This window comes from Bufo bufo, chromosome 9 (assembly GCF_905171765.1).
Source record: "Bufo bufo chromosome 9, aBufBuf1.1, whole genome shotgun sequence".
Taxonomy (NCBI): domain Eukaryota; kingdom Metazoa; phylum Chordata; class Amphibia; order Anura; family Bufonidae; genus Bufo; species Bufo bufo.
Window position 1 is genome coordinate 155566029 of NC_053397.1, and position 26858 is coordinate 155592886.

Genomic DNA, 26858 nt, shown 5'->3' on the forward strand with positions numbered 1-26858 from the left:
AACCCTAGTATGCCCCCAATGTCTGAGAGTTGCGGGTCCCACACCTTTGCTTAGAACGGAGCCTGCAAAGTGCCGGAGGGCACGTGTGTGGCCATCCTCCATTTATTCCTATTGCAGTGCCGAAAAAAGCCGAGCGACGTGCTTGTCTATTTTTGAAAGTCCCATTGAAATGAATGGGAAGCACACTGTACAATCGCAGCCACTGCTCCATTCACTTCTTTGAGGCTTATGGGAATAGCTCCCGGTGGCAGCCGCGCATGTGCTGTGTGCCCTCCAGGACTTCGCAGGCTCCTTTATAAGTGTAGGTGTGGGTCCCAGAGGTGGGACCTGCACCTCTCAGACATTGGGGGTATATGCTAGCAATATGCCCTCAATGTCTAAGATGGGAATACGCCTTTAAGGCAGCCAGGTGCCCAACAATGGCCCCCAGGCCTACCATGTATGGATGACCATTAGGCAGTGTCTCTTTACTGCAGCTTGCATGATACACTGCATTCTATGGAAAAATAAATATGGTCTATGGCAGTGGTGGCGAACCTATGGCACGGGTGCCATAGGCGGCACTCAAAGCCCTCTCTGTGGGCACCCGCACTCTGGAAAAAGTCTATAGTGTACCAATATGCCTTAGACCTTTCCTGCCATTCTTCAGCGCAGGGCGCACTATGAACACCACAGGCAGCGCATTGAATGTAGGCTATTATAGCTAAATGATAAAGTACATGGAGGATATACGATACTGGACTGTAGTATTCAGGTTAAATTGGCACTTTGCGATAAATAAGTGGGTTTTGGATTGCAGTTTTGGCACTCGGTCTGTAAAAGGTTCACCATCACTGGTCTATGGCTTTGAATGCAGCGACAGTTTTTATTGTGTAGATATACCCAAAATTCGTGGCACTAAAAAAATAAAACTCTACCCGCAAAAAACAAGAGGCTATGTTGACGCAGAAAGTTGGGAGTTTGGAAATGTAGACGTAACGATACAAAAATACACCATTTCCTGTCCAGATAGGCTGCATCCTTATGGCGTTATTGCACATTGATGGATCCGGGGATGTGGGAGTCTGGATGTAGTTCTTTTATTGCTACCAGGAGGAAAGCGGTTATGGGCTACATTACAGTGTTAAAGGGACAGGGCCGGCAGGAGGAGACTAACGCGGCCTGGCCCTGTCAATCAAGGACGGCAGGGCGGGACATGAGGTGGGAGAACTGAGCCTCTAAGAGCAGGAGCCCCCCTGCATATCATAAAAGTTAAAATCGTGCAGTAAGGGGGCCATCAGCAAGCATAAGAATGGTAGAGTTAAGGTCTGCTAAAAAAAAAAGTGAAATTCCTGTTATTTTTATTTTTTTTCCAGCTCCGGTGTAAGGGTACATAGTGAATTGTCTGATGTTCTGATTTCAGCTAGGTTATTAATTCCTTCTTTTAGGTATCGGCTACCACATACACTGATGTGCAGGTCTAACACGAGCCTACCATGTACAGTGCTCACTTTAAAGGGAACCTGTCTCATTGAACATGGTGTCTGAGCTGAATGCAGCATGTTATAGAGCAGGAGGAGCTGAGCAGTTTGTTATATAGTTTTATGGGAAAAGATTCAAAAACTTGTAATTTATACATTTCTATTCCTTCGGATTCTGAGCTTTGGAGGCGGTCCTATCAGTGATTGACAGCTCTCTCTGTATACACAGTCGTAGAGGGAAGGATGTGACCGACTCCTGGACTTCACAGCTCAGAATGAGCAAAAATGTAAATGTAGAAAATACGAAATTTACTGACTCTTTTCCCACAAAGCTGTGTATGTCTGCTCAGCTTCTTCTCTATAATGCCTCATTCAGACATCAGTGTTCGGTCAGTGATTACCATCAGTGATTTTTGAGCCTAAACCAGGGACAGATCTTTCCCTTATACCTTATGTCTGTGGAGGCTCCAATCCTGGTATTGGCTCACAGTCACTGATGGAAATCACTGACCAAAACACTGAGGCCTTGTTCACATTTCCGTTTTTCACTGACGTGTGCTGCCTGCATTTTCCACGGACAGTACACATACCTATTGATTTAAATGTGTCTATTTACATTTCAGTATTTTATTTTTTACTGACTATGGGTCAGTAAAAAATAAAAATAAATCGGAGACATGCACTACTTTGATCCATAATGCGGACCAAGCATGCCCATTGAGGTCTACGGGTCCGTGAAAATAACTAACACGTCAATGTTGCGTCCGTTTTTCACTGAAGACGAATAGAAGATTCTTTTGGAAATTAATTTTCAGCTGAGCAACATCAGTGAATTACGGATGAGAAACGGACTTCACAGACATCTTCACTGATGAAACGCGTACGCTTTTGTTTTTTCATGGATGTGACATGGAAATGTGAACGAGGCCTGACATGTGAATTGGGGTTAACATACTTCCTCCAGATTAATTTGTATTTTAAAAGAAACCTGTCGCCACGAAATGCAATGCAGTCTGCAGGCAGCATGTTATAGAGCAGGAGGAGCTGAGCAGATTGATATGCAATTTTGTGGGAAAACTTGCTCTTTCTATGCGTCAGAGTCTTGTGGGCAGTAGGGTTGTCACGATACCAAAATTTTGATTCGATTTCGATACCACGCGAAAAAAAATAAAACACCAAAAAAGCTGTGTGTATTCTGCATTTTATTTGAACGCCCGATCCCATTTTTTGACTTTTTCACCGCATAGGAGATATAATTTTTCTCGCCCAGTTTCCTTGGGGGACACAGAAGACCTTGGGTATAGCTCATCTCCATAGGAGGCGTGACACTAAGTGAAGACTGTTAAGCCCCTCCTCCACAGCTATACCCTCAGCCTGGAGAGAGAGACTGCCAGTTTTTGCTTAGTGTCCAAGGAGGCAAGACACTCCCTGCTCTGCAGGGCTGTATTCTCCTTGTTTAAATTTTAGATTTTTACTTTTTTATTTTCTTTTTGTTCCAGATCATCAGGGATAACAGAGTCGCACTAGACCTCTCTGTTCTCCCGGGGTTGAGCTGCGCCAGTGCCGGTCACCCGCACTGCTGCCTCCCCCACAGAAGGCAAGGTGGACCAGGGCAGCCTAGCTCCCCTGCATCCCGCCAGCCCAAGGGTCGCCCGCACGCCAAGTCCCTCTTCCAGCGTCCTGCCACTACGGTGCCAGTAGCTGAAGGGGCGACCCTGCTGGAATGGACCGAGGGTGAAGACGGCTGTGGTAAGAGAGGCTTCACCAGCCCTACGTCCCCGTCCCCCCCGGTCTCCTGCGTGCCTGACCCCCATACTGGGCCTCTAGTCCCCTGCTGGATCTATGCTCGCACCTGCAGAGCGGCAATCTCCTTCTGCCTTACCCCCCCCCCCCCCCTGCCTGGCTCCCATAGACATGCAGCCAGTGGCTGTCTCCACAGCCAGCTACAGAAGCGGCAACATAGTTTATTTCTACCACAGGCACCCGGTCTCTGGGTCCCCCCCCATCTCCTACCGGAGTGTTGCTCAAGGCCTGCCTGACGGCTGTGGAGTGAGGCCTCGCCTCCGGCCGACATTGGTACTCTGGTGCGACCGGGCGCCGCAAAAATCTTAGCCCAGGCTCCGCGGCCTGCTAGGCTGCCATTCCGGGTCCCTGACTCTTCCGGCCGGCGGGGTGGGCTCCCGCGGCCGGCAAGCCGCCATTCCGAGCCCCTGACTCTTCCGGCCGGCGGGGTGGGCTCCCGCGGCCGGCAAGCCGCCATTCCGGGCCCCTGACTCTTCCGGCCGGCGGGGTGGGCTCCCGCGGCCGGCAAGCCGCTATTCCGGGCCCCTGACTCTTCCGGCCGGCGGGGTGGGCTCCCGCGGCCGGCAAGCCGCCATTCCGGCCGGCGGGGTGGACATCCCTCTGTCTGTGAGCTCCCGCGGCCGGCTTTGGGCTTGACTTCAGCAGGCCCCGGCCGACCGTCGGTGCCGGTCGGTGGGGCTCCGCAAATTGTGGCCCAGGCTTCGCGGCCTGCTGGGCCGCAATTCCGACCGGCCCGCGGGCTGGGCACCCGCGGCCGGTTTGATGCGCCACTCCGCCTCAGGTTCCGGCGGTACATGCCGGGCGCCGCAAATTTAGACCACGGCCTGCTAGGCCGCAAAATTCCGGCCTCTGGTGGAGGGGGCGGGAACTTCTCCAGGCGCGAATTTTTCCCGCCGGGAGGTTCCTCCGCCCCCAGGGGATCGCAGCGCCGCCCTCCAGGCCGGATCCATGTTAACCCTTTTGGGTACAGGCCGGCTCCCAATGGGCCTGTATGGCTGGCCCCCCCCCTTTTTCCTGACTATCTGTGCCCCTATATGGTGGCCCCCTTTAGCCTCAGAGAGGCTGTGTTTTTAAAAAAAAAATAAAAAAAAATATATATATATATATATATATTTCTATTGGACTGCGCAGGACGCTGCAGCCTCATCAGTAGTGCTGCATGTCTGCATGCCCTCTTTCCACAGGCGGCATAGTGTTGCGCTCCCAACCTGCGTCGGTGCTAGGGCATTTCCCCTTTTAGGCAGTTTTCCTGCCCTCTTCCAGGATACGGCGCTGGCCAAGTGCATGCGGCCCTTCCGTTGGCAGCATTCATCATCTCTCCAGTTATGGTGCCTGCCATGTGCATCCCCCCCCTCCTAGGCGGGATACTGCACTCTCCCTGGCTGCCGGCTGGCCATGTGCATGACCCCCTTTTAGGCGGAATGCTGCACCTTCACCGGATACGGTGCTGGCCATGTGCATGACCCCCTTCCTAGGCGGAATGCTGCACTCTCTATGGATTTGCTGCCGGCCATGTGCACGACCCCCTTCTCTAAGCGGAATGCTGCACTCTCACTGGATTCACTGCCGGCCATGTGCGTGACCCCCTTCCATGGGCGGAACGCAGCGCTCTCACTGGATTCGCTGTCGGCCATGTGCGTGACCCCCTTCTTAGGCGGAACGCTACACTCTCACTGGATCTGTTGCCGATCGTGTGCATGACCCCCCTTTTTAGGCGGAATACTGCACTCTCACCGGATTCGGTACTGGCTATGTGCACGACCCCCTTCCATAGGCGGAACGCTGCACTCTCTCTGATGGGCTATGATGAACTTATGTACTATGTTACTATGCTGCACTCTCACTGGTTCCGCTGCCGGCCATAGGCATGATTCAGGCAGCATAAATACATCCCTCTGTCTGTGGTTGTTTTCTCGCAGGTACGTTGCTGGCCATGTGTAAGTACCCCATACATGGCGGGGTGCTTGCACTCTCGCAGGATCCGCTGTCAGCCATATGCATGACCCCTCTTCCGTGGGCGGTGTACGTACTCTCGCTGGATTCTCTGCCTGCCATGGGCATGCCTTCCTTCCTCAGGTGACATACACACATTCTCACTGACTGTGTTTGTCTCTCACCAGTACGTTGCTGGCCATGTGTATGACTTCCATACATGGCGGGTGCACGCACTCTCCCTGGATGAGATGCTGGCCATGTGCATTACCCCCCCTTTTTTCTGGGCGGCATGCTACACTCTCACCGGATACCTTGCTGGCCATGAGCATGGCCCTCTAACATGGGTGGAACGCTTGCACTCCCATTGGATATGGTGCTGGACTTGTGCGTGACCACCCCTTGTTCCATGGGCAGAATTTGGCACGCTCATGAGATTCACGGCTGTCCTTGTATGGCTGTACTGGACTTGTACATGTCCCCCTTCATTGGCAGAGTAGTAGCACTCTCGCTAAATCAGTGTTGGGTGTATTATTGCACACTCACTTAATGCTAGGATAACCCTGTGCATGTTCCCCTTTCACTAGGTGGACCTCCTGCTGGATTATAGGGTATGTCCTGCTTCTCTGAAGTAGGTACGGCCTTAGGCATCACTCCCTTTTGGGACCGGCCTTTGCACTCTTGCAGACTGCAGTTTGCCAGATACAATTTCCCCCCTTTCGGGGCGGACTGCTTGCGTTCCATCGCATGCTATACTAGGCTTGTGCATAACTCCCTTTCAGGTTGCACTTTGCAATTCCGTACATGCTGTGGCACTCTGTGGCGAGCCCCCTTTTTCGCTGAATTAACCTTTTTGCAGTGAGCGAACGTTCTTGTGCGTTGTTTGGGCCGTTTATGCCTTCTCCTCCTGTAGGTGGGTTGGCCTTCTCACTGCTTACGGGCTGCTCGTACGTATGCCTCACCTGCTTCCTGCGGCATACTTTTGTTTTCTTGGGATACGATGCTGGCCGCAAGCCTTGCACTCGTCTCTAAGGAGTTCATTCTGTCCACCTGACCCGGACGGGCTCTACTTGCTCTCTGCTGCACGGAGCTGGGTGGTACTCATTCATTTAGTTGGCCCTTTATTCCAGGGAGTGTTCGTGGTTCCTAGATGCGTGCCCATTCGTCCTTCCGCGGTATTGCTTCCCTGCGTTAGTGGTCACATGGTCGGGAGTGCTGTTGTCTGGAGCGCCCCTCGAATTCTTCGTTGGCTCTGGCAGGACTGCGGTTCCCTTGCCTGCTGCAATTTCCTCCTCTTCGGATGTAGTGTGGTATGAGTCCTTCCTCTTGGCGCCTCTACGCTTCAGTCTGATCTGCTACCAGGTGCGGGCCGCTTTTCTCGGGGAAAGTCACCCAAATTCTCTTGGGTGCTCGATTACCCAGGTCCGGAGGACTTCCACCTTGGGTTCTCAGGGTATTCGCCTTCTGCGAGGCGGTGAACCGGGCATCTCACAGTGTAGCAGGGTTCTGCTTTTGAGCTGTCCTATGGCTTCCCTGTTGCCCACTCCTCCTTTCGATTGGAGGGTGTTATGCCGGCCTCTGTCTCGACTACCTTATCTCGCCGGCTCTGTTTGGCTCCCGCTCGGTACAGATCACTCCGATGTGGCTTCTGTCCCGCCAGACTTCAGAGGCTGTTCCTTCACTGTCCTCCCCTCTGGGGAGAGCATGGTTGTTCATGTGGATGGTTCCGGTGTTCCTTTTGGCCTCGTACTGTCTCCCTTGTCCACACTGGCTGTATTAGCTGTGCCTATTTACCGAGTCTACCGCGTTCTGTCCTCCCGCTGAGTGCAGATTGCGTGGTCCATGCTAAGTCAATGGTCCTGCTGTAGACTTACCTTCTCGGTAACTTGGGGGGACTACCTTTCGGTCCAGATTGTCCTTTGATCTCCCACACCGGGACTGTAGAACATGGCTACATCAGCATGGACTTTAGCCTGTCTTGTCCTGGCATCTGGCGGATGCTGGGCGGGCCCTTTGGTTCCTTTCAGTCTGTCCTTCTACTCCCCCGCTAGGGTGGATACGGGACAACGTTGCCCGGGGGCCGACGGGACCAGTTTTGTCGACTTCTGCCCGTGTTACTGGTCTGCGCCTGATCACATTGGTTTTTTTCGCCCGCTTGCCAGGCGACTCCAGCGGGTTTGCTACTGTCCGCTCCTGGCTGTATTTCGTCCAGGATCTGTCGTAAGACTTATGGTTCTTTTGTCTGGGGTTCTGTGGGAAGCTGTGCATTCCCCACTCTGACCTTTTCTCTCCCCATGGTTCTGTCTTTTTTTCCAGTCCGGCCTGGACCTGGGACTGGAATTCCTTTACTTGAGGTGTCAAGTGTCAGCGCTGTTCTTCCTCTTCCAGCGTTCCCCGGCCCTCTGGGCCTGTCAAGACCTTCTTACTCGAAATGGCTCTTTGGTTCCTCTGTACTGTCCTTCGGTATCGCCCTGGGAACTTCATACTGAGCTCTCGGTGCTCCAATCTTGTCCTTGGAGCCGTTACAGAAGTTCTCTCTACCCCGTCTGTCCTGTACGGTTGTGTTTCCGTATCAGTCGTGTCTCTGACTGGTGCCTGAATGGCCCCTTTTTGTTCTGAGCCTTATGTCTTTTCCCAGGGCAGGGCTGTTCTACATCCCGTTCCTTCCTTCTGAAGGTGGTGTTTGCCTTTCGCTTCAACACTTCACCGATTTTGGACGTTGTTTGGGCCTTGCCGGTTTTACTTGGAGATCTCCGACTCTTGTCGACGTTTGGTCTCTTGGGTTTCCTGGAGGTCCGCACTTAGAGTTGACGGACTCCAGGGTGGTTTTCCTCCGCCTTATCAGATTGGCTATTGCTGAGGTTACCGCACCGAGGGCAGAATTCTGCCTTTGCTGTCGCCGTTCATTTCACCAGAGCGATCGGTGCCTCCTGGGCCGGAGACATTGGGCTTCGGCCATGCATTTGAGCAGGGCGGCCACAGGTCTTCCGTGCACGCTTTACAGAGTTCTACAGGGTGCATACTCTGGCTTCGGCGTATGCTGCCTTGGTCCGCCTGGATCCGCAGGCGGAGGTTCCTTGATGCCTTCGGGTGCTTCGCCTTGGAGCTGTGGTCCCTCCCCTTTTGGACTGCTTTTGAACGTCCCAAGGTCTTCTGTGTCCCCCAAGGAAACTGGGCGAGAAAACGAGATTTTTGTATAACTTACCAGTAAAATCTCTTTCTCGCTCTTTCCTTGGGGGACACAGCACCCACCCATTCATTGTTTTTCTCTACACGGTTTCCGAGTTTGTGTTACCCGTTGGGTAGTTGGCTTGTTGGTTCCTTGTTGGACTTTGCCTTTTCTCACTGCTTGGACACGCAACTGGCAGTCTCTCTCTCCAGGCTGAGGGTATAGCTGTGGAGGAGGGGCTTAACAGTCTTCACTTAGTGTCACGCCTCCTATGGAGATGAGCTATACCCAAGGTCTTCTGTGTCCCCCAAGGAAAGAGCGAGAAAGAGATTTTACTGGTAAGTTATACAAAAATCTCGTTTTTAAATTTATTTATTTTTTTATATTTTAATAGTTCGCACTTTTTTGGGCGTGGCGATATGTAATATGTTTATTGTTTTATATATTTTATATGTAAAATTGGGAAAGGGGATGATTTATACTTAATATTTTTTTATTTTATTTTTTGTTTTTTAACTTTTTATTTAATAACTATTAGCCCCATTAGGGGCTAGAACCTGGGATCTTTTAATCCCTTGTCCCATTCACCCTAGTAGAGCTGTACTATTGATTGTAAGACTGCCACCAATGAAGATAAGTAGACTTTTAAGGGTCCATTCGCACGTCCGTGTGTGTTTTGCGGATCCGCAAAACACGGACACCGGCAATGTGCGTTCCGCATTTTGCGGACAGCACATTGCTGACACTAATAGAATATGCCTATTCTTGTCCACAATTGCGGACAAGAAAAGGATACGTTCTATGTTTTTCGGGAACGGAATGAATGGGTCCGCAATTCCGTTCCGCAAAATGGACCCGTGTGAATGGACCCTAATACAAATACAGGAGGCGGGTACCGGAGGCAGAATCACATAGCTGGCACCCGGCATCTATGACAGGGCATGGCGGATCGCAGAACCCTGTCATAGAGGTCGGGTGCCGGCTATGTGATTCTGCCTCCGGTACCTGCCTCCTGTATTTGTATTAAAAGATTACTTATCTTCATTGGTGTCGCAGTGGCCACAGCCCCTCCCCTCCACCCGTCTCTCTTCTTATTGGCAGCAGAGGCACAGGGGGGGGAAGGAGGGAGAGACTCCTTCTCTCCTGTGCTGCTGAAATAACATTGGGTGCGCTGAGAGCAGCATGCCCCATGTTCTCTGATACTAGGCTGTGCAGTAGCGCAGCCGAGTATTGGTAAATGTCAAATCCCGGTATCGAATTGATACCAGTACAAAAGTATCGATTGGGTACCGATAATTCGATACCCGGTGCAACCCTAGGGGGCAGTGCCACTCAGTGATTGACAGCTAAGGGTACTTTCACACTAGCGTTATTCTTTTCCGGCTTAGAGTTCCGTCAAAAGGGCTCTATGCCGGAAAATAACTGATCAGCCATATCCCAATGCATTCTGAATAGATAGAAATCCGTTCAGTTTGCATCAGTATGCAATCCGTTCAGTCACTGATCAGTCGCCGGAATGCCGGATCCGGCATTAATTCCCATTGACATTCATTAGTGCAAGATCTGGCATTGCAAAACAACTGAAGGATGCGCAGACCGGGAAAACTGTGAAAAAGACTGCAAGACAGATCCATCCGCATGACAAGTGGAGAGATGGATCCGTTCTTGCCATGCATTTGTAGACTGATCCTCACCCGGATCCGTCTACAAAGGCTGTCAGTTGTCACACTGATCGGCGGATCCGGCAGGCAGGTCCGACGACGGAACTGCCTGCCGGAACACACTAATGCTAGTGTGAAAGTACCCTAACTCTGCATGATAAGCATACAGGGAAGGCTGTCAGAGGGGCCCTGATACATAAAAAGAGCAGAGGTTTAAAGGAATAAAAGTCAATTTTTACTGAATTGTTTCCCATAAAACCATACATCACTCTGCTCAGCTCTTCCTGCTCTATAACCTACTGCCTGCAGATTGTGCTGCATTTCATGGTGATGTGACCTTTCTGCTTTTTCAGTTTTTTTATTTAGATATGTTCTGTTCTTTTTTTTTTTTTTCCTAACATTGTTTCTCAACCTTTCTTTAGGGATGTTGGCCTGATTTCACTCTCTAATGTTACTGGATTCATTATGAATCTTCCATCTAGTCTGTCTTGGGGACCCCTTAAGCTGCCACTTAAGAGGCAGCACTGGATCTGCGTGCGTGAGGTCGGTGGCACTTATTTCAACCTGGACTCTAAATTAAAGAGGCCTGCACGGATTGGAAATGACGATGACCTTAGGTAAGCTGGATGAGTAGTTCGCTGCTAGGTAGACATGATGACTACTAGAGGTAGGTGCTTTTTGTCTATGGGTCTTTGTGATTGGATATATGTCAGGAAACCATTTAAGTAGTGATTGTCCAAAGTGGCCAACCTGTTCAATGTTGTGGAGGGTGGACAGCACAGCTGTAGAAAAGTTACATGGGTGTAAATGGAGTCGGGATGGGCAGGTTTGTTCCAGCCAAGCTACGTACCAAGAAAAATCCATTCCTCCGCAGCTCTTCAATGCAGGAAGTCGGTTAACGAAGCGTAATCCAAAGCTGCAAGCTTTTTACCTTTATATAACCGTATATAATCAAAAAATTCTAATACTTTTTGAATAAAAAACAGAGACCCTAGTGCAGTGATGGCTAATCTCTGGCAGTCCAGCCATGGAGAAACTTCGACTCCCAGCATGTTCCATTTATTTCTATGGAGTTCTGAGAACAGCCAAGCGAGGGAGCATCTTGGGAGTCCTAGTTTTACCACAGCTGGAGTGCCGGAGCTTAGCTATCACAGCCCTAGTGGCAAGTGATGGGCTTCAAAGGCAGCTCCAAATGGAATCTACGACAGCACCCCTGGAGAGACCGCCTCCTCCTCCGGACAGGAACCAGAACCGCATTTTAAAAGAGGGATCCTCCCATCTACCTCCAGTTCTATCCTAAGAGGCAGGAGAGAATCGGTTAGCTGCGGGGGCCCCGGCAATTGATGCGGTGAGGAGGATTACCCCGGGCAGCGTAAGTTTCCATGGGGAGCCGCTGCAAAAGTTTGGGCTCCAGTCTCTGTCTTTCACCTTCCGCTCCCCTTCCCGGGCCTGGGGAGTTTTGACCTCTCTGGGACTCCTGCGAACCTCTGCGGCCGTGTTTGGCCTCTGGCCCGCGTGTCTGCATCTACTTCCGGGTTCAAGCGGTGGGAGGAATCCGACGTTGCGGACCGGAAGGGGAGGGAGCCGGCAGTGCGTGCCAAGGAGAAAAAGCACAGCCAGCTCACTGCCATGCGGACTGAAGAGGTGGCAGTTTCTCATTCCGGCTGGTTGTGCTGTGGAAAGAATGGAGCAGGTTCAGTGCGCTGAGACCACTGAGAACTAAGAGGGGTCATTCCCCGACAGATTTTATTTTTAGTATTGCTCATGGGGTCATGTTTGTTTGTGCTTGGGTGTCTAAGGAGTCTTCCAGGAAGACCTCCAGAGCTAAAGAGAGGGGGTGTGTGGTTTGTAAAAAGAAGCTACCTTCTGCGTGGGCTAAACCACTTTGTCAAGGATGTGTCAGCAAGTTAATGGTGGAGAAAGCTCCATCCTTGATGAGCAGCATTAAGCAGATGATCCGAGATGAGGTCAGAGAGTCGGTTAGCGGATTGATTAAATGAATTCTGCTGCTGCATCTAAAGATTCCCCCTCCAGTGACAGCGATCTACTTTCTGGTTTGGAGGAAGGAGAGTGAGACCTCAGCAATCAGTACAGGACTCTATGTTTGAGGTCCTAGGAAGAGGAAGGTGTTTGATATACTTAAGAACATTCAGGCGGTAATCGCCAGACAAGGGAAAAGACCTGATAGGAAGTTTTTCATTCCTTCCTCTGTTAAACGGAAATATCCGTTTGATGAAGAGGTCTCCGCCCCTTGGGATAGGGCACCAAAGCAAGATGCTCCTGTGGCTAAGATGTCCAGGAAAAATGCACTCCCCTTTGAACATATGGGTTCCCTTAAGGACCAAATGGACAGAAGGGCAGAGGTTTATTTAAAGAAAAACTGGGAAAGGTGTGGATGGGGGAGTTAGAGGCTCACATTAAAGGAGGTACCCCTAGGAAACAGTTGCTTACCTCTTTCCCCATTATAAACAATGCCCTAGATTTTCTGGCTGGCTCTGCGGACTCCTTAAGATTTTCCACTAGGGCTTCGGCCTTATATAACTCTGCCCGTAGGGCTATTTGGTTAAAGGGTTGGAATGGGGACGCTTCCTCTAAGGCAAAGCTTTGCGCTATCCCATGTCAGGGTGAGTTTTTGTTTGGCCTCCTCCTTGACGACCTTCTAGAAAAGGCCTCTGACAAGAAAAAAGGCTTTCCCTCCACTAGTCAACCACCCAGTAGTTCTCTGTCCTAGATTTAATAAAGAAGGATTTAAGGGAAAGGAGAGAGCAAAGCTATTTTCTGGTGTCACTAGAAAAAACATGGCGTTTCTTTTTTCCGGGCCAGATGCCTCAAAGAAGCAGTCCCATTGACGCCAGGCCCCCGTTCGGAGGTCGTCTCTCTTTTTGCCCATCGTGGCAGGAGATCTCCGACAGCACATGAATAAACTCTGTAATAAGGGAAGGCCTAAGGTTAAACTTTTAAAGCTTTCCAGAAGGGAGATTTGTAGTCACAGATTACCGGTCAGATCCCACAAAGCAGTCAGCTATCATTGCAGAAGTCTTTTTTCCTAATAGAGAAGAGTGTTGATAAAGGTCCCAGAGCAGGAGGTGACAAAAGGGTTTTACTCCCCCCTGTTTCTCTTCAAGAAACCAAATTGCTTGTTTCGGACCATAATAAACTTAAAATGTTTAAACCAGTATCTGGTGTACGAGAGGTTTCGTATGGAGTCCATCAGGTCAGCAGTAAGCAATCTTTCCCCGGGCTGCTTTATGGCCACAGTGGACCTGAGGGATGCATATTACCATGTCCCTATCGATCCCAGCCATCAGATGTTTCTGAGGGTAGCAGTCCAATTAGGGAAGGAAGCTCTACATCTTCAGTTTCGGGCCGTACCCTTTGGGCTTTCTCAGGCTCTGAGGGTGTTCACAAAGATTTTCAGAGATGATGGCCCACGTGAGGGAGAAAGAGTCATTATACCTTACCTGGACGACTTTCTTCTTGTGTCTGTCAGATCAGGCTCTTCAGGGACAGATTGCCTGGTTGAGGGAAGTTCTAGAAAAGCTAGGATGGGAGATGAATCTAGAAAAGTCCAGATAACTTCAAAGCCAGGGGTGCAGCTTCCTGGGGATGCTTTTAGACTCCAGATCCCAGAAGTGTCTGTTGCCCCTTCCGAAGGCCTTACTAATCAATTCCAGGGTTCACCAGATTCACTCGCGCCCGTCTGTCGCCCTAAGAGAAGCCATGTCTGTGTTGGGTCTCATGACTGCTGCGATTCCCAGAGTAGAATGGGCCCAATATCATTCAATAATTCTCCAGCTTCAGATTCTACAGGAATGGGACAGATTTATTCTCTCTCTAGACTCGGAGATCTCTCTATCACCTCAGACTCTGAGCTACTTGAGGTGGTGGATGGATTTAGAAAATCTACAAAGAGGAGTACCGTGGATCAGAGAAGCGGTTCTGCCTTTGACTACGAATGCGAGTCCATCCGGTTGGGGAGCTTATGTGGAGTCCCTTCTGGTGCAGGGAAGCTAGGACAGCAGAGCTTTTTCCCAGTCTCACAATTTCAGGGAGTTAAATGCGATCAGGTTAGCCTTGGTACAGAGTCTTCCTGTCATCAGGGGCAGAAATGTAAAGATCTATTCGGACAACATGACAGCTGTGGCCTATATCAATCGGCAGGACGGTACAAGGGCTCGGGGCCTAATGTCACCCATCAGATATTCAGTCTGGCAGAAGCTTCTCTATAATCTTTCTGCGGTGCATCTAAAGGGCTCGGAAAATGTGAAAGTGGACTTCCTCAGTCGTCATCATCTAAGCCAGGGAGAATGGTCCTTAGATCAAAAGGTTTTCAACCAGGTCACAGCATTATGGGGGATAGCAGAGATAGATCTATTTGCCACCAGATCAAACATGCTCTCCCTCAAGCTTGCTTTCCTGCTTGCCATTACCTCGGCTAGAAGGGTTAGTGAGATCACTGAGCTCTCTGCTGATTCCCCCCTATTTGGTTATCCTAGAATCTACAGCCTGCTTCCTATGCACAGCAGGCTGCTCTCAGTGGATTTACAGAGAATCCGTCATCTGACGGATTCTCTGTAACCACTCCTTGCTCCACACGGAAGCGTCTCCCTCCTCCTTCCCCAACTCCCCTTCAGGATGGCAGAGGGGTGCAGACTGTCAGCTGTAACATACAGCTGACAGTCTGCTTCAAACTGCAGACATATAACCCCTTCCATGCCACGGTCCTTAGGGACCACTGTATGGAAGGGGCTAACCATTGGGCCGTCACAATTCTCTCCCATATTCCTCCCCAGGAGAAACAGACCCAAAAACGAGTCAAAAGAACCACCCTATAAATGCACATCCAAAAGTAATCATGGATAAAAATATAAAGTTTATTAAATCGCACCAAAAGACAAACACATAAAAAAATTGTATACAATATAAACGACAGGTCTATTAGGCTCCATTCGCACGTCCGCAAAATGGGTCCGCATCCTTTCCGCAATTTTGCGGAATGGGTGCGGGCCCATTCATTCTCTATGGGGACGGAATGGATGCGGACAGCACACAGTGTCCCCGATTTTGGGTCCGCAGCTCCACAAAAAGATAGAGCATGTCCTATTCTTGTCCGCAGCTTGCGGACAAGAATAGGCATTTCAATGGGGGTGCCGGGCTGGTGTGTTGCGGGTCCACAACACACCACGGACGTGTGAATGCAGCCTAATAAAATGAGACCGACACATGCAGACTGTGTCTGCATGTGTCGGTCTGATTTTATTACAGACATGTCGTTTATATTGTATACAACTTTATATTTTTATCCATGTGGGGGATTGAGTCAGCACAACCTGTATGTAGGTGCACATCACTATGGCGAAATACATATACAAACGGAAAATACAAATATGATGGCACTCTACATCCAGCATTCTGCCCTGCCTCCATGCTGGATGAGGCATTGGTGTACATTTTGGCCAAAGCGTAATAAGCCACTCACCACGTCAAGGTCGCCTCTAATGAGTGGTCCCTAACACTAGTTCCTACCTGTGTGGCTGTCATGGCCCATGAACAGGTAGGAACTAGTGTTAGGGACCACTCATTAGAGGCGACCTTGACGTGGTGAGTGGCTTATTACGCTTTGGCCAAAATGTACATTTATATTTTTATCCATGATTACTTTGGATGTGCATTTATAGGGTGGTTCTTTTGACTCGTTCTTGGGTCTGTTTCTCCTTGATTATTTTAACCACCCCTTTGCACTCCTTGGATCATTTGTACCTATTGGTGTGCCCCCTCCTTCCGTTTTTCATCCATATTCCTCCCCACCCAGAACAAACAGCTGCCCCCCCCCAGCCCTAAGGGTTAACCATTAGGCTGCTGCTCTGCCCCCCCCCCCCCCGTATACCGCTGTATAGAGGGGCTAAGCATTGGGCCGCTGCTCTGCTGTGGCAGCGGCCCGATGCTTTATGGGTAAATTGAGGGAGGGAGCTCCGGATTGCCATGGTATAGCTGAGCCTGATCAGGCTCACTATGAACGACAATACACTGCAGTACATTATACAGTGTACTGCAGTTTATTGTAGAGGCATCAGACCCACTGAAATTTTCAAGAACCAAGTGGGTCTGGATCCAAAAAGTGTAAAAATAAATAAAAAATTATTGAGATATATATATATATATATATATATATATATATATATATATAGTATATACACACTGCTCAAAAAAAATAAAGGGAACACTTAAACAACACCACTTAGGAAGCAACACTGAGTGACAATCAATTTCACATGCTGTTGTGCAAATGGGATAGACAACAGGTGGAAATTATAGGCAATTAGCAAGACACCCCCAATAAAGGAGTGGTTCTGCAGGTGGTGACCACAGACCTCTTCTCAGTTCCTATGCTTCCTGGCTGATGTTTTGGTCACTTTTGAATGCTGGCGGTGCTTTCACTCTAGTGGTGGCATGAGACGGAGTCTACAACCCACACAAGTGGCTCAGGTAGTGCAGCTTATCCAGGATGGCACATCAATGCGAGCTGTGGCAAGAAGGTTTGCTGTGTCTGTCAGCGTAGTGTCCAGAGCATGGAGGCGCTACCAGGAGACAGGCCAGTACATCAGGAGACGTGGAGGAGGCCGTAGGAGGGCAACAACCCAGCAGCAGGACCGCTACCTCCGCCTTTGTGCAAGGAGGAACAGGAGGAGCACTGCCAGAGCCCTGCAAAATGACCTCCAGCAGTCCACAAATGTGCATGTGTCTGCTCAAACGGTCAGAAACAGACTCCATGAGGGTGATATGAGGGCCCGACATCCACAGGTGGGGGTTGTGCTTACAGCCCAACACCGTGCAGGACGTTTGGCATTTGCCAGAGAACACCAAGATTAGCAAATTCGCCACTGGAGCCCTGTGCGCTTCACAGATGAAAGCAGGTTCACACTGAGCACATGTGACAGACGTGACAGAGTCTCGAGACGCCGTGGAGAACGTTCTGCTGCCTGCAACATCCTCCAGCATGACCGGTTTGGCATTGGGTCAGTAATGGTGTAGGGCGGCATTTCTTTGGAGGGCCACACAGCCCTCCATGTGCTCGCCAGAGGTAGCCTGACTGCCATTAGGTACCGAGATGAGATCCTCAGACCCCTTGTGAGACCATATGCTGGTGCGGTTGGCCCTGGGTTCCTCCTAAAGCAAGACAATGCTAGACCTCGTGTGGCTGGAGTGTGTCAGCAGTTCCTGCAAGACGAAGGCATTGATGCTATGGACTGGCCCGCCCGTTCCCCATACCTGAATCCAATTGAGCACATCTGGGACATCATGTCTGGCTCTATCCACCAACGTCACGTTGCACCACAGACTGTCCAGGAGTTGGCAGATGCTTTAGTCCAGGTCTGGGAGGCGATCTCTCAGGAGACTGTCCGCCACCTCATCAGGAGCATGCACAGGCGTTATAGGGAGGTCATACGGGCACGTGGAGGCCACACACACACTACTGAGCCTCATTTTGACTTGTTTTAAGGACATTACATAAAGTTGGATCAGCCTGTAGTGTGTTTTTCCACTTTAATTTTGAGGGTGACTCCAAATCCAGACCTCCATGGGTTGAAAAATTTGATTTCCATTTTTAAATTTTTGTGTGATTTTGTTGTCAGCACATTCAACTATGTAAAGAACAAAGTATTTCATAAGATTATTTATTTAATTAATTCAGATCTAGGATGTGTTATTTTTGTGTTCCCTTTATTTTTTTGAGCAGTGTATGATTGTCTGTAATTGTTGTGAATTGGCACATTAATTTGGTTTGCTATATATACCGAGCACTTTGTCTGTATACACTGCTTGAGGAAGGCTCCAGCATAGAGCCGAAACATCGCATGTCCTGTCTGGATAAATAAAGATTTTTCTACTTTTTTTTATCTCATGGAGTGCTGCCTGCTTTTTTGACTTTTTATACATTGGATTTGCTTGATCCCAATTGGGCCAGTTGCACCCCCTTGTTTTCTCAATAGACGGTCCTGATATACACACACACTGCTCAAAAAAATAAAGGGAACACAAAAATAACACATCCTAGATCAGAATTAATTAAATATTCTTCTGAAATACTTTGTTCTTTACATAGTTGAATTTGCTGACAACAAAATCACACAAAAATAAAAAAAATGGAAATCAAATTTTTTCAACCCATGGAGGTCTGGATTTGGAGTCACACTCAAAATTAAAGTGGAAAAACACACTACAGGCTGATCCAACTTTGATGTAATGTCCTTAAAACAAGTCAAAATGAGGCTCAGTAGTGTGTGTGGCCTCCACGTGCCTGTATGACCTCCCTACAATGCCTGTGCATGCTCCTGATGAGGTGGCGGACAGTCTCCTGAGAGATCGCCTCCCAGACCTGGACTAAAGCATCTGCCAACTCCTGGACAGTCTGTGGTGCAACGTGACGTTGGTGGATAGAGTGAGACATGATGTCCCAGATGTGCTCAATTGGATTCAGGTCTGGGGAACGGGCGGGCCAGTCCATAGCATCAATGCCTTCGTCTTGCAGGAACTGCTGACACACTCCAGCCACACGAGGTCTAGCATTGTCTTGTATTAGGAGGAACCCAGGGCCAACCGCACCAGCATATGGTCTCACAAGGGGTCTGAGGATCTCATCTCAGTACCTAATGGCAGTCAGGCTACCTCTGGCGAGCACATGGAGGGCTGTGCGGCCCTCCAAAGAAATGCCACCCCACACCATTACTGACCCAATGCCAAACCGGTCATGCTGGAGGATGTTGCAGGCAGCAGAACGTTCTCCACGGCGTCTCAAGACTGTCACGTCTGTCACATGTGCTCAGTGTGAACCTGCTTTCATCTGTGAAGAGCACAGGGCGCCAGTGGCGAATTTGCCAATCTTGGTGTTCTCTGGCAAATGCCAAACGTCCTGCACGGTGTTGGGCTGTAAGCACAACCCCCACCTGTGGACGTCGGGCCCTCATATCACCCTCATGGAGTCTGTTTCTGACCGTTTGAGCAGACACATGCACATTTGTGGCCTGCTGGAGGTCATTTTGCAGGGCTCTGGCAGTGCTCCTCCTGTTCCTCCTTGCACAAAGGCGGAGATAGCGGTCCTGCTGCTGGGTTGTTGCCCTCCTACGGCCTCCTCCACGTCTCCTGATGTACTGGCCTGTCTCCTGGTAGCGCCTCCATGCTCTGGACACTACGCTGACAGACACAGCAAACCTTCTTGCCACAGCTCGCATTGATGTGCCATCCTGGATAAGCTGCACTACCTGAGCCACTTGTGTGGGTTGTAGACTCCATCTCATGCTACCACTAGAGTGAAAGCACCGCCAGCATTCAAAAGTGACCAAAACATCAGCCAGGAAGCATAGGAACTGAGATGTGGTCTGTAGTCACCACCTGCAGAACCACTCCTTTATTGGGGGTGTCCTGCTAATTGCCTATAATTTCCACCTGTTGTCTATCCCATTTGCACAACAGCATGTGAAATTGATTGTCACTCAGTGTTGCTTCCTAAGTGGACAGTTTGATTTCACAGAAGTGTGATTGACTTGGAGTTACATTGTGTTGTTTAAGTGTTCCCTTTATTTTTTTGAGCAGTGTGTGTGTGTGTATATATATATATATATATATATATATATATATATATATATATATATATAATATATATATATATATATATATATATATTAGTCATTTTTCAAACTGGTGTAAAGTAGAACTGGCTTAGTTGTCCCTAGCAACCAGTCAGATTCCACCTTTCATTTTTCATAGCTCCTTTGAAAAATGAAAGGATGAATCTGATTGGTTGCTGTGGGCGACTAAACCAGTTTTCCTTTGCACTAGTTTTGATAAATCTCCCCCCCCCCCCCCCCCCCATGTATTTCTTTGTGTACATAGCATCGTGTGTCATCACACTGTACAAATCTGTGTGGGAATAGTGACTGCTCACTTTTCGGACTGCACACCATACTGTATTCAGAACAGAGTGCATGGTAGTGAGAGCTGTCAGTAATGAGATCTACATCGGGCATATCCCCGTTGCAGATGAGCGTTTGTCATGCTGTGAGTCCGCAGCGCATCTCCCAGCCTGACCTCCCAGCACTAACGGGGTCACATAGCATTATATTGATTTATGATGCTATGTAACCCTTACTGTTCTGGAATGTATTGGATAACACTGGCAGCATTAGGTCGGTGTTATCCAATACATTCCAGAACTGTAAGGCCCCTTTCACACGGGCGAGTATTCCACGCGGATGCGATGCGTGAGTTGAACGCATTGCACCCGCACTGAATACCGACCCATTCATTTCTATGGGGCTGTTCACATGAGCGGTGATTTTCACGCATTACTTGTGCGTTGCGTGAAAATCGCAGCATGCTCTATATTCTGCGTTTTTCACGCAACGCAGGCCCCATAGAAGTGAATGGGGTTGCGTGAAAATCGCAAGCAAGTGCGGATGCGGTGCGATTTTCACGCACGGTTGCTAGGAGACGATCGGGATGGAGACCCAATCATTATTATTTTCCCTTATAACATGATCTTTTACCATGGTGATGGATCATGTGATGACCGGAGTGACGTCACCACAGGTCCTGTTCAGCAAAGGAGACAGAAGTAGATGCCGTACTGCGCGAGCAAGTGGATTAAGGGGAGTTAAATTATTTATTTATTTTTAACCCCTCCAGCTCTATTTAACTATGCAGTCTGTATTCAGAATGCTATTATTTTCCCTTATAACCATGTTATAAGGGAAAATAATACAATCTACAAAACACCGATCCCAAGCCCGAACTTCTGTGAAGAAGTTCGGGTTTGGGTACCAAACATGCGTGATTTTTCTCACGCGAGTGCAAAACGCATTCCAATGTTTTGCACTCGCGCGGAAAAATCGCGGGTGTTCCCGTAACGCACCCGCACATTTTCCCGCAATGCCCGTCTGAAAGAGGCATAAGGGTTACATAGCATCATAAATCAATATAATGCTATGTGACCCCGTTAGTGCTGGGAGGTCAGGCCGAGAGCTACGCTGCAGACTCGCAGCGTGACAAACGCTCGTCTGCAAGGGGCCTTATAACGCATGGTTCTGACTATAGATTGTTGCATTAATGTTATCAGCAGAAATTTCTATTGTGTCTACAAATATTGCACTTTCTACAGAATGGAAAGTGAGAAATAGATCTGCTGATTACAGGCAGTCTGTATGGAAGTGGCTGCTAGCTGTGCAGCTATGAGCTATTTAACAGGATGTGGGGGCGGGGCAGCAGAGCTTGTGCTGGTGCATGTGAAATCCACAGGAATACCCACAGAGCTGAGGAATCAGGAGAAACAGTGAAGTGAATCTCATATCAGAGCTGATACCAGTAAACTAACAAGTGCAATTTTATTATGTGCTGCATTACGGTAAGATATGGGGTTATTGATTTTTAGTGCACAAAGGTGTCTATAGCCTTTAAGCTTATTTAGTGAAGTGCTGTGAAGAAATGTACTGTAACTTTAATGGGGTAGTCTGAAATGTGGATATTGATGGCCTGTCCCCTGGATAGGTCATCAATATATGATCTACGGGGGTCCGGATCCCTGCCGATCACCTGTTTGAAGAGACCTCTGTTGACCGCCATGGCAAGCACATTGTATAGAGGCTGTGCTTGGTACTGCAGCTCAAAGCCATTTTATTGAATGAAACTGAGCTGCAAGTAGGCCAAGTGACGCTGAATGTGACGTCACTGGTCTAGAAAGGTGCTACTGTGGTCTCTTCAAACAGCTGATCGGTGGAGGAACCAAGACTACCGCTGATCAGTTATTGATGACCTATCCTGAGTATAGGTCCTCAATGTCAACATCTCAGACAACCCTGTTAATTTTTATCTATTTCTTTAAATAAACAAGCTGTCACCTTTTACTAAAATGTAACTAACGATTCTCTCTCTTTGTAGAAAATTTTTACATCAGCAACTAAGGGGCAAAAACTGTGAGCTGCTGTTGGTGGTGCCAGAGGAGGTTGAAATTCATCAGCGTTGGCGGACTGATCTGTAAAAAAAAAATAAAAATGGACTTCTTTTTTTTTTTTTTTTTTTTCTAATTGTTAATATTATTATCAATATTTGGATCTCGCATTCACTACAGTTTTCTTACCTGTTGTTGACAATCTCTGTTAAGGGTGGAGTTTTTGGTCTCCTTCAAGTAAAAGATTCAGATGAGCCTATGGGCATTTTCCTTTTGTATGTGACAGTGTACTGCCCAGGAGTAACCTAGAGGCTCCATTCACTTGTCTATACAGGCGCCAGAAGAGGCTGTTTCATCTCAGTATTTTCTAAAGCAAGAAAGTGCAATGAATACAACATGCCCATAGGTAAAAGATAAGGACGTGTGATGACAAAGAATAAGCCCAGTACAGTACAATCTTCATTATTATTATTATTTTTTTTTTCAACGTTATGGATTTATGCTGTACATTTTACAAGGCAACGGTGTGCTCTCAATTGTTAACAGGCCTAGCAGAAAACATGATATATTTTTGAATCTATGAAACTTTTACAACCCAATAAAGAAGCTGAGCCATCCTACTGTATGCACGCCATCTAAATGCCTAAGTTGTTCTTGACTATTAGGTGCTCTTTTTTTAAGAAAAATGAAAATGCAGACATGACTTGGTGTGTACACAGACCCATATATGCAGACATTATCCATGTCAGGACAGAATTATTGCTTCAATCAGGAGTTTACGTGTGCCGCCAAAATACGCCAGATACTTAAACATGTTTTATAAAAATCCTAATAAAATGGTATACAGTAACGGAAGACAAAAGTAAGCTTTTTTTTACAGGTACCCATCTAATAACTGCTCCATGACAGCGGCTCGTTCATTGAAGCCAGCATTACAGTGTCCTGTATACGAGGGGGAGATATGGAACATATGGGGGTCCTCCATTCTGTCTGTGTACTGTTGTTTCATCCAGAAACACTTGTTGCTTTTGCTTGCACCATGACTAGCCAGTCATCACTTGTGATTTGGTATGCTGCCTTTTTATAAGACCTACTTAATTGACATATCTGTGTATTATATCATATGTAGAAAATGATGCCTAAGTGTTACATATCCAAGCTTTGGAGCTCAGAGTGGCTGGATTTTGTCCATAAAATGAGATTTTGACCAAAGCGAGTTCTGTTACAAGAAAGCAACGCTCATCTTTCAAACCAGTATTCTGAGGGTAAGGGTTGGCAGAGTTTAAGGGGTGTATATATATATTTTTGCTTATTTTTTTATTTTTTTTTAATTTTTATTAGTCCAATGGCTCTAAGATATAGAAAATTAAGTACTGTATTTTTCGCTTTATAAGACGCACCCGATGATGAGACGCACCCCAGATTTTAGAGGAGGAAAATACGAAGAAAATATTTTTCATCAGACCCCGATAAATTTCAGGACATCACATCAGACCCCCATATCGGGACATCACATCAGACCCCCATATCGGGACATCACATCAGACCCCCATATCGGGACATCACATCAGACCCCCATATCGGGACATCACATCAGACCCCCATATCGGGACATCACATCAGACCCCCATATCGGGACATCACATCAGACCCCCCATCATCCCTCAGATCAGAATAAAATGCTCTCCGCGGCTCCTCTTCATCTCCGGCAGAATTCACGGTCCCCTGTCTTTTCCGGCCCACGCTGCTTTGTCACCTGAGGTCAGGACAGTGCAGCGCCGGCGACCGCAAAGAAGACTAGGGAGGGCGAGTCCCAGAAGCGCTTTCAGCGCTTCTTCCCTGCTCCCGGCACCTAACACGTACTAGTGAGCGCTTCCATAATGGAAGCGCTCACTAGTATTCGCTTTATAAGACGTACAACCATTTTACGTCTTATAAAGTGAAAAATATGGTACCTTTGCAACTTGTCTTAATCTTCTCGTGATTTGTGTATATAGTGCATATGCATAACGTGTCTTGGTCACACACTACAAAGAAACCTTGTTGTAGTCTGATCCTGCAGTCATTTGTGTATTTCTTCCATCTTCTGATACCTGTTAGGTAAACAAGAAGAGTGGGCAGGGGGAGTAAAGTACACACTGGGCAATAATCGGCCAAATGATGGTTCCCAGTCGCTGGCCAGTGTAAATGTTAGGTGATTAAATAGAGAGACAACTTGTACATTTGTCGTTAATTAAATTGTTAAAGGGATCCTGTCATCAACTTTGCTACCCTCATCAAGGGCATCAAAAAGTAGTGACAGATGGTGTTTTCAGAAGTTTGTCCATAATGGGGTAATATTATTTGTTGTTTGAGAACCAACATTATAATCCTTGCAGCCTAGTCCTGGAAAAGAGTTATGTACTGCCTGATAAGAGTCCCTGCTGTCCCCACCCAGCCGCCAATGATTGCCAGGTTTCTCCTTGGGGTAGAATAACGCTAGTCATCTGCAGGTGGACAAGGAGATTAGCAGCCTGTGAATAACCCTGACTCTTAGACAGCCGTGACTCTTCCAGGCCCTGTCTGCAGTGATTAGAACAGTAGTTCCCGTCAACCATGAAAAGGGTTTTGTCACTTCAGCAAGTGGCATTTATCATGTAGAGAAAGTTAATACAAGGCACTTACTAATCTATTGTCATTGTCCATATTGCTTCCTTTGCTGGCTGGATTCATTTTTCCATCAAATTATACACTGGCACCAAAAAAAGTTGTGGCGCTTATGTTGACAAGAAATAAGCATTTCTTGCTGTACAGCCATTCTTGTAAATGTGCATTGTGTGTAATGCAAGAAGCATTAGAGAAGGAAAGACAAGAGGTCCCACAAACAAAATGCCCAGTTATTGTAATGGTAATGCAAATCTCAACAGCTTGCTAGCATATCGATTGCTACTCATTACAGACAGTGTGACTGGACCCCGACACGTGACTGCGGTATCAGATCGCTGAAACTGTTTATAGTCTGTAACCATACATGGGTCTGCATAGGAGCTATGCACACAAAACTTAGAACGTTGCTTTTTTTATTTTGATGCTTTGGGGCAACAATAGTAAGTAAAAAAAAAAAAAAAACCACTATGAAGATTTGCAATTATTTTTTTTATTTTTTTTTTTTATAAAGGAAAGGAGATTTGGCATCTTCATTGATGACTACTTCTGTATGCTCATCATATTTTGGAGGAGGGAACTGCTGTCAACGCTAAATTTTTCTGCCTGTTGAAACAAACAGAAGGGCTTTAATTGGTTTTCCTAGTTACAGCACCCGTGCTTCTGTATTCTTTCCCCCCCTGGATTACCACACACCAGTTCTTGCAAAATAGCTGAAAATGGTATTCAGTTATTGGTTAGCTTACTTGATAAGATGCTGTGGGCACACATGATTTTAGAAAGATGCCCTTCAGTGCTGCTATTTATCAAGCAAAGGAAACGATTTGATGAAACAGTTGATGAATTTTGGACGAATTGCATTTGACCTTGTACCACAGGCTGCGGTGAGAAGCAAGGTCTCTATCGCCAATGGTTTTAAATTGGGGATAGCATTACTATTGTAATGGGGGCTCACCCATTTTGTTTGTACTTTTATGTTTGTTATTGTATGCTGAAATTCTGTAGCTGCAGCATAGGTTGCAATAAAGTACCATAAAAAGTGTGTACTCCAAGCTGCCAGGTCCCATGCTACGTTTTGCTGGTTTTTGTTTTATTGTTGCAGGAACTGGTGTGTTAGAGTAGTTCACTGATTTATATGTACCCCCAAATAGATCTAAAAAAAACTGGCTTAGGCCTAGTTCACGCGAACGCATGGCTTTTATAGTTTTTTGCGGTCCATTTTTCACAGATCAGTTGTTCCATTTTTTTTGTTTCCGTTTTTCCATATGCCACATACGGATGGATTTCTGTATGTGTTCTGTTTTTTTTGCAGACCCATTGACTTGAATGGAGCCACGGAACGTGATTTGCGGGCAATAATAGGACATGTTCTATCTTTCAACGGAACGGAAATACGGAAACGGAATGCTTACGGAACACATTCTGTTTTTAATGCGGAACCATTGAAATGAATGGTTCCGTATACGGAACACAAAAAAACGGCCCGTACACTCGCAAAGAAAACGATCGTGTGAACTAGGTCTTAGGCCCAGGCTGCGTGGTTATTTTCTTATTGCAGCAGTTATCACGCTTTGTGATTGCAGTAGATCACAGTGCTTTATCATCCTTAATAATTATATGTGTACATGTGGTCACAAAATAAAATAAAAATGCAAAAAACAACATCCAAACAATTTCATGCCCCGTCCCTTCAGAATATTTAATTGTAAAGCACGATACTTGTAAGTTTTTATGGAGGCCAGCCCTTACTGGCAAATGGTTTACAGCATGTAGGATTTAGGCCGAGAGCGGTCTGTGGTATGCCGGGCTGGATTCCTGTTCAAAGCAGTAGCGCACTGTGTCATTGGTTGCTATGACGCCGTGCGCTTCATGTGTCGCCGCTGCACTACAGTAATACACTATACACTGCACTGTAGTGCAGCGGCGACATGAAGCGCACGGCGTCATAGCAACCAATGACGCCGTGCGCTCCTGCTCTGAACAGGAATCCAGCCCGGCATACCACGGACTGCTCTCGGCCACGGAACACGGCCATGTGCATTCGGCCTTAGACTGTAAAAGTTTTCTGAAGTTCATTTTCTATGGAGTCTGAAAATGGAGAGCAGAAGCAGAAAATATAAAATGGTTGAAATTTTTTATGCTATTTTCTGTGCTATTTGTTTACAGAGAAAATGTATTTTGTTATCCAAATATAAAATAAAGTAAGAATTTACCACTGGCGTGTTTATCCTTTCCATGGATTTTTGTGG

General features: G+C 47.6%; 1 protein-coding gene across 1 annotated transcript in view; it reads left to right on the forward strand.

Moving 5' to 3' along the window:
- The window catches only part of JOSD1 (Josephin domain containing 1), a 40922-nt gene extending 17562 nt beyond the window's left edge, over positions 1–23360 (forward strand). Inside the window, exons 4-5 of the mRNA XM_040408048.1 lie at positions 10448–10642; positions 21957–23360. Coding sequence (XP_040263982.1) covers positions 10448–10642; positions 21957–22056 — 295 coding nt within the window. The 3' untranslated portion in view covers positions 22057–23360. The remainder of the gene's footprint in view (positions 1–10447; positions 10643–21956) is intronic.
- The last annotated feature ends 3498 nt before the right edge of the window (positions 23361–26858 follow it).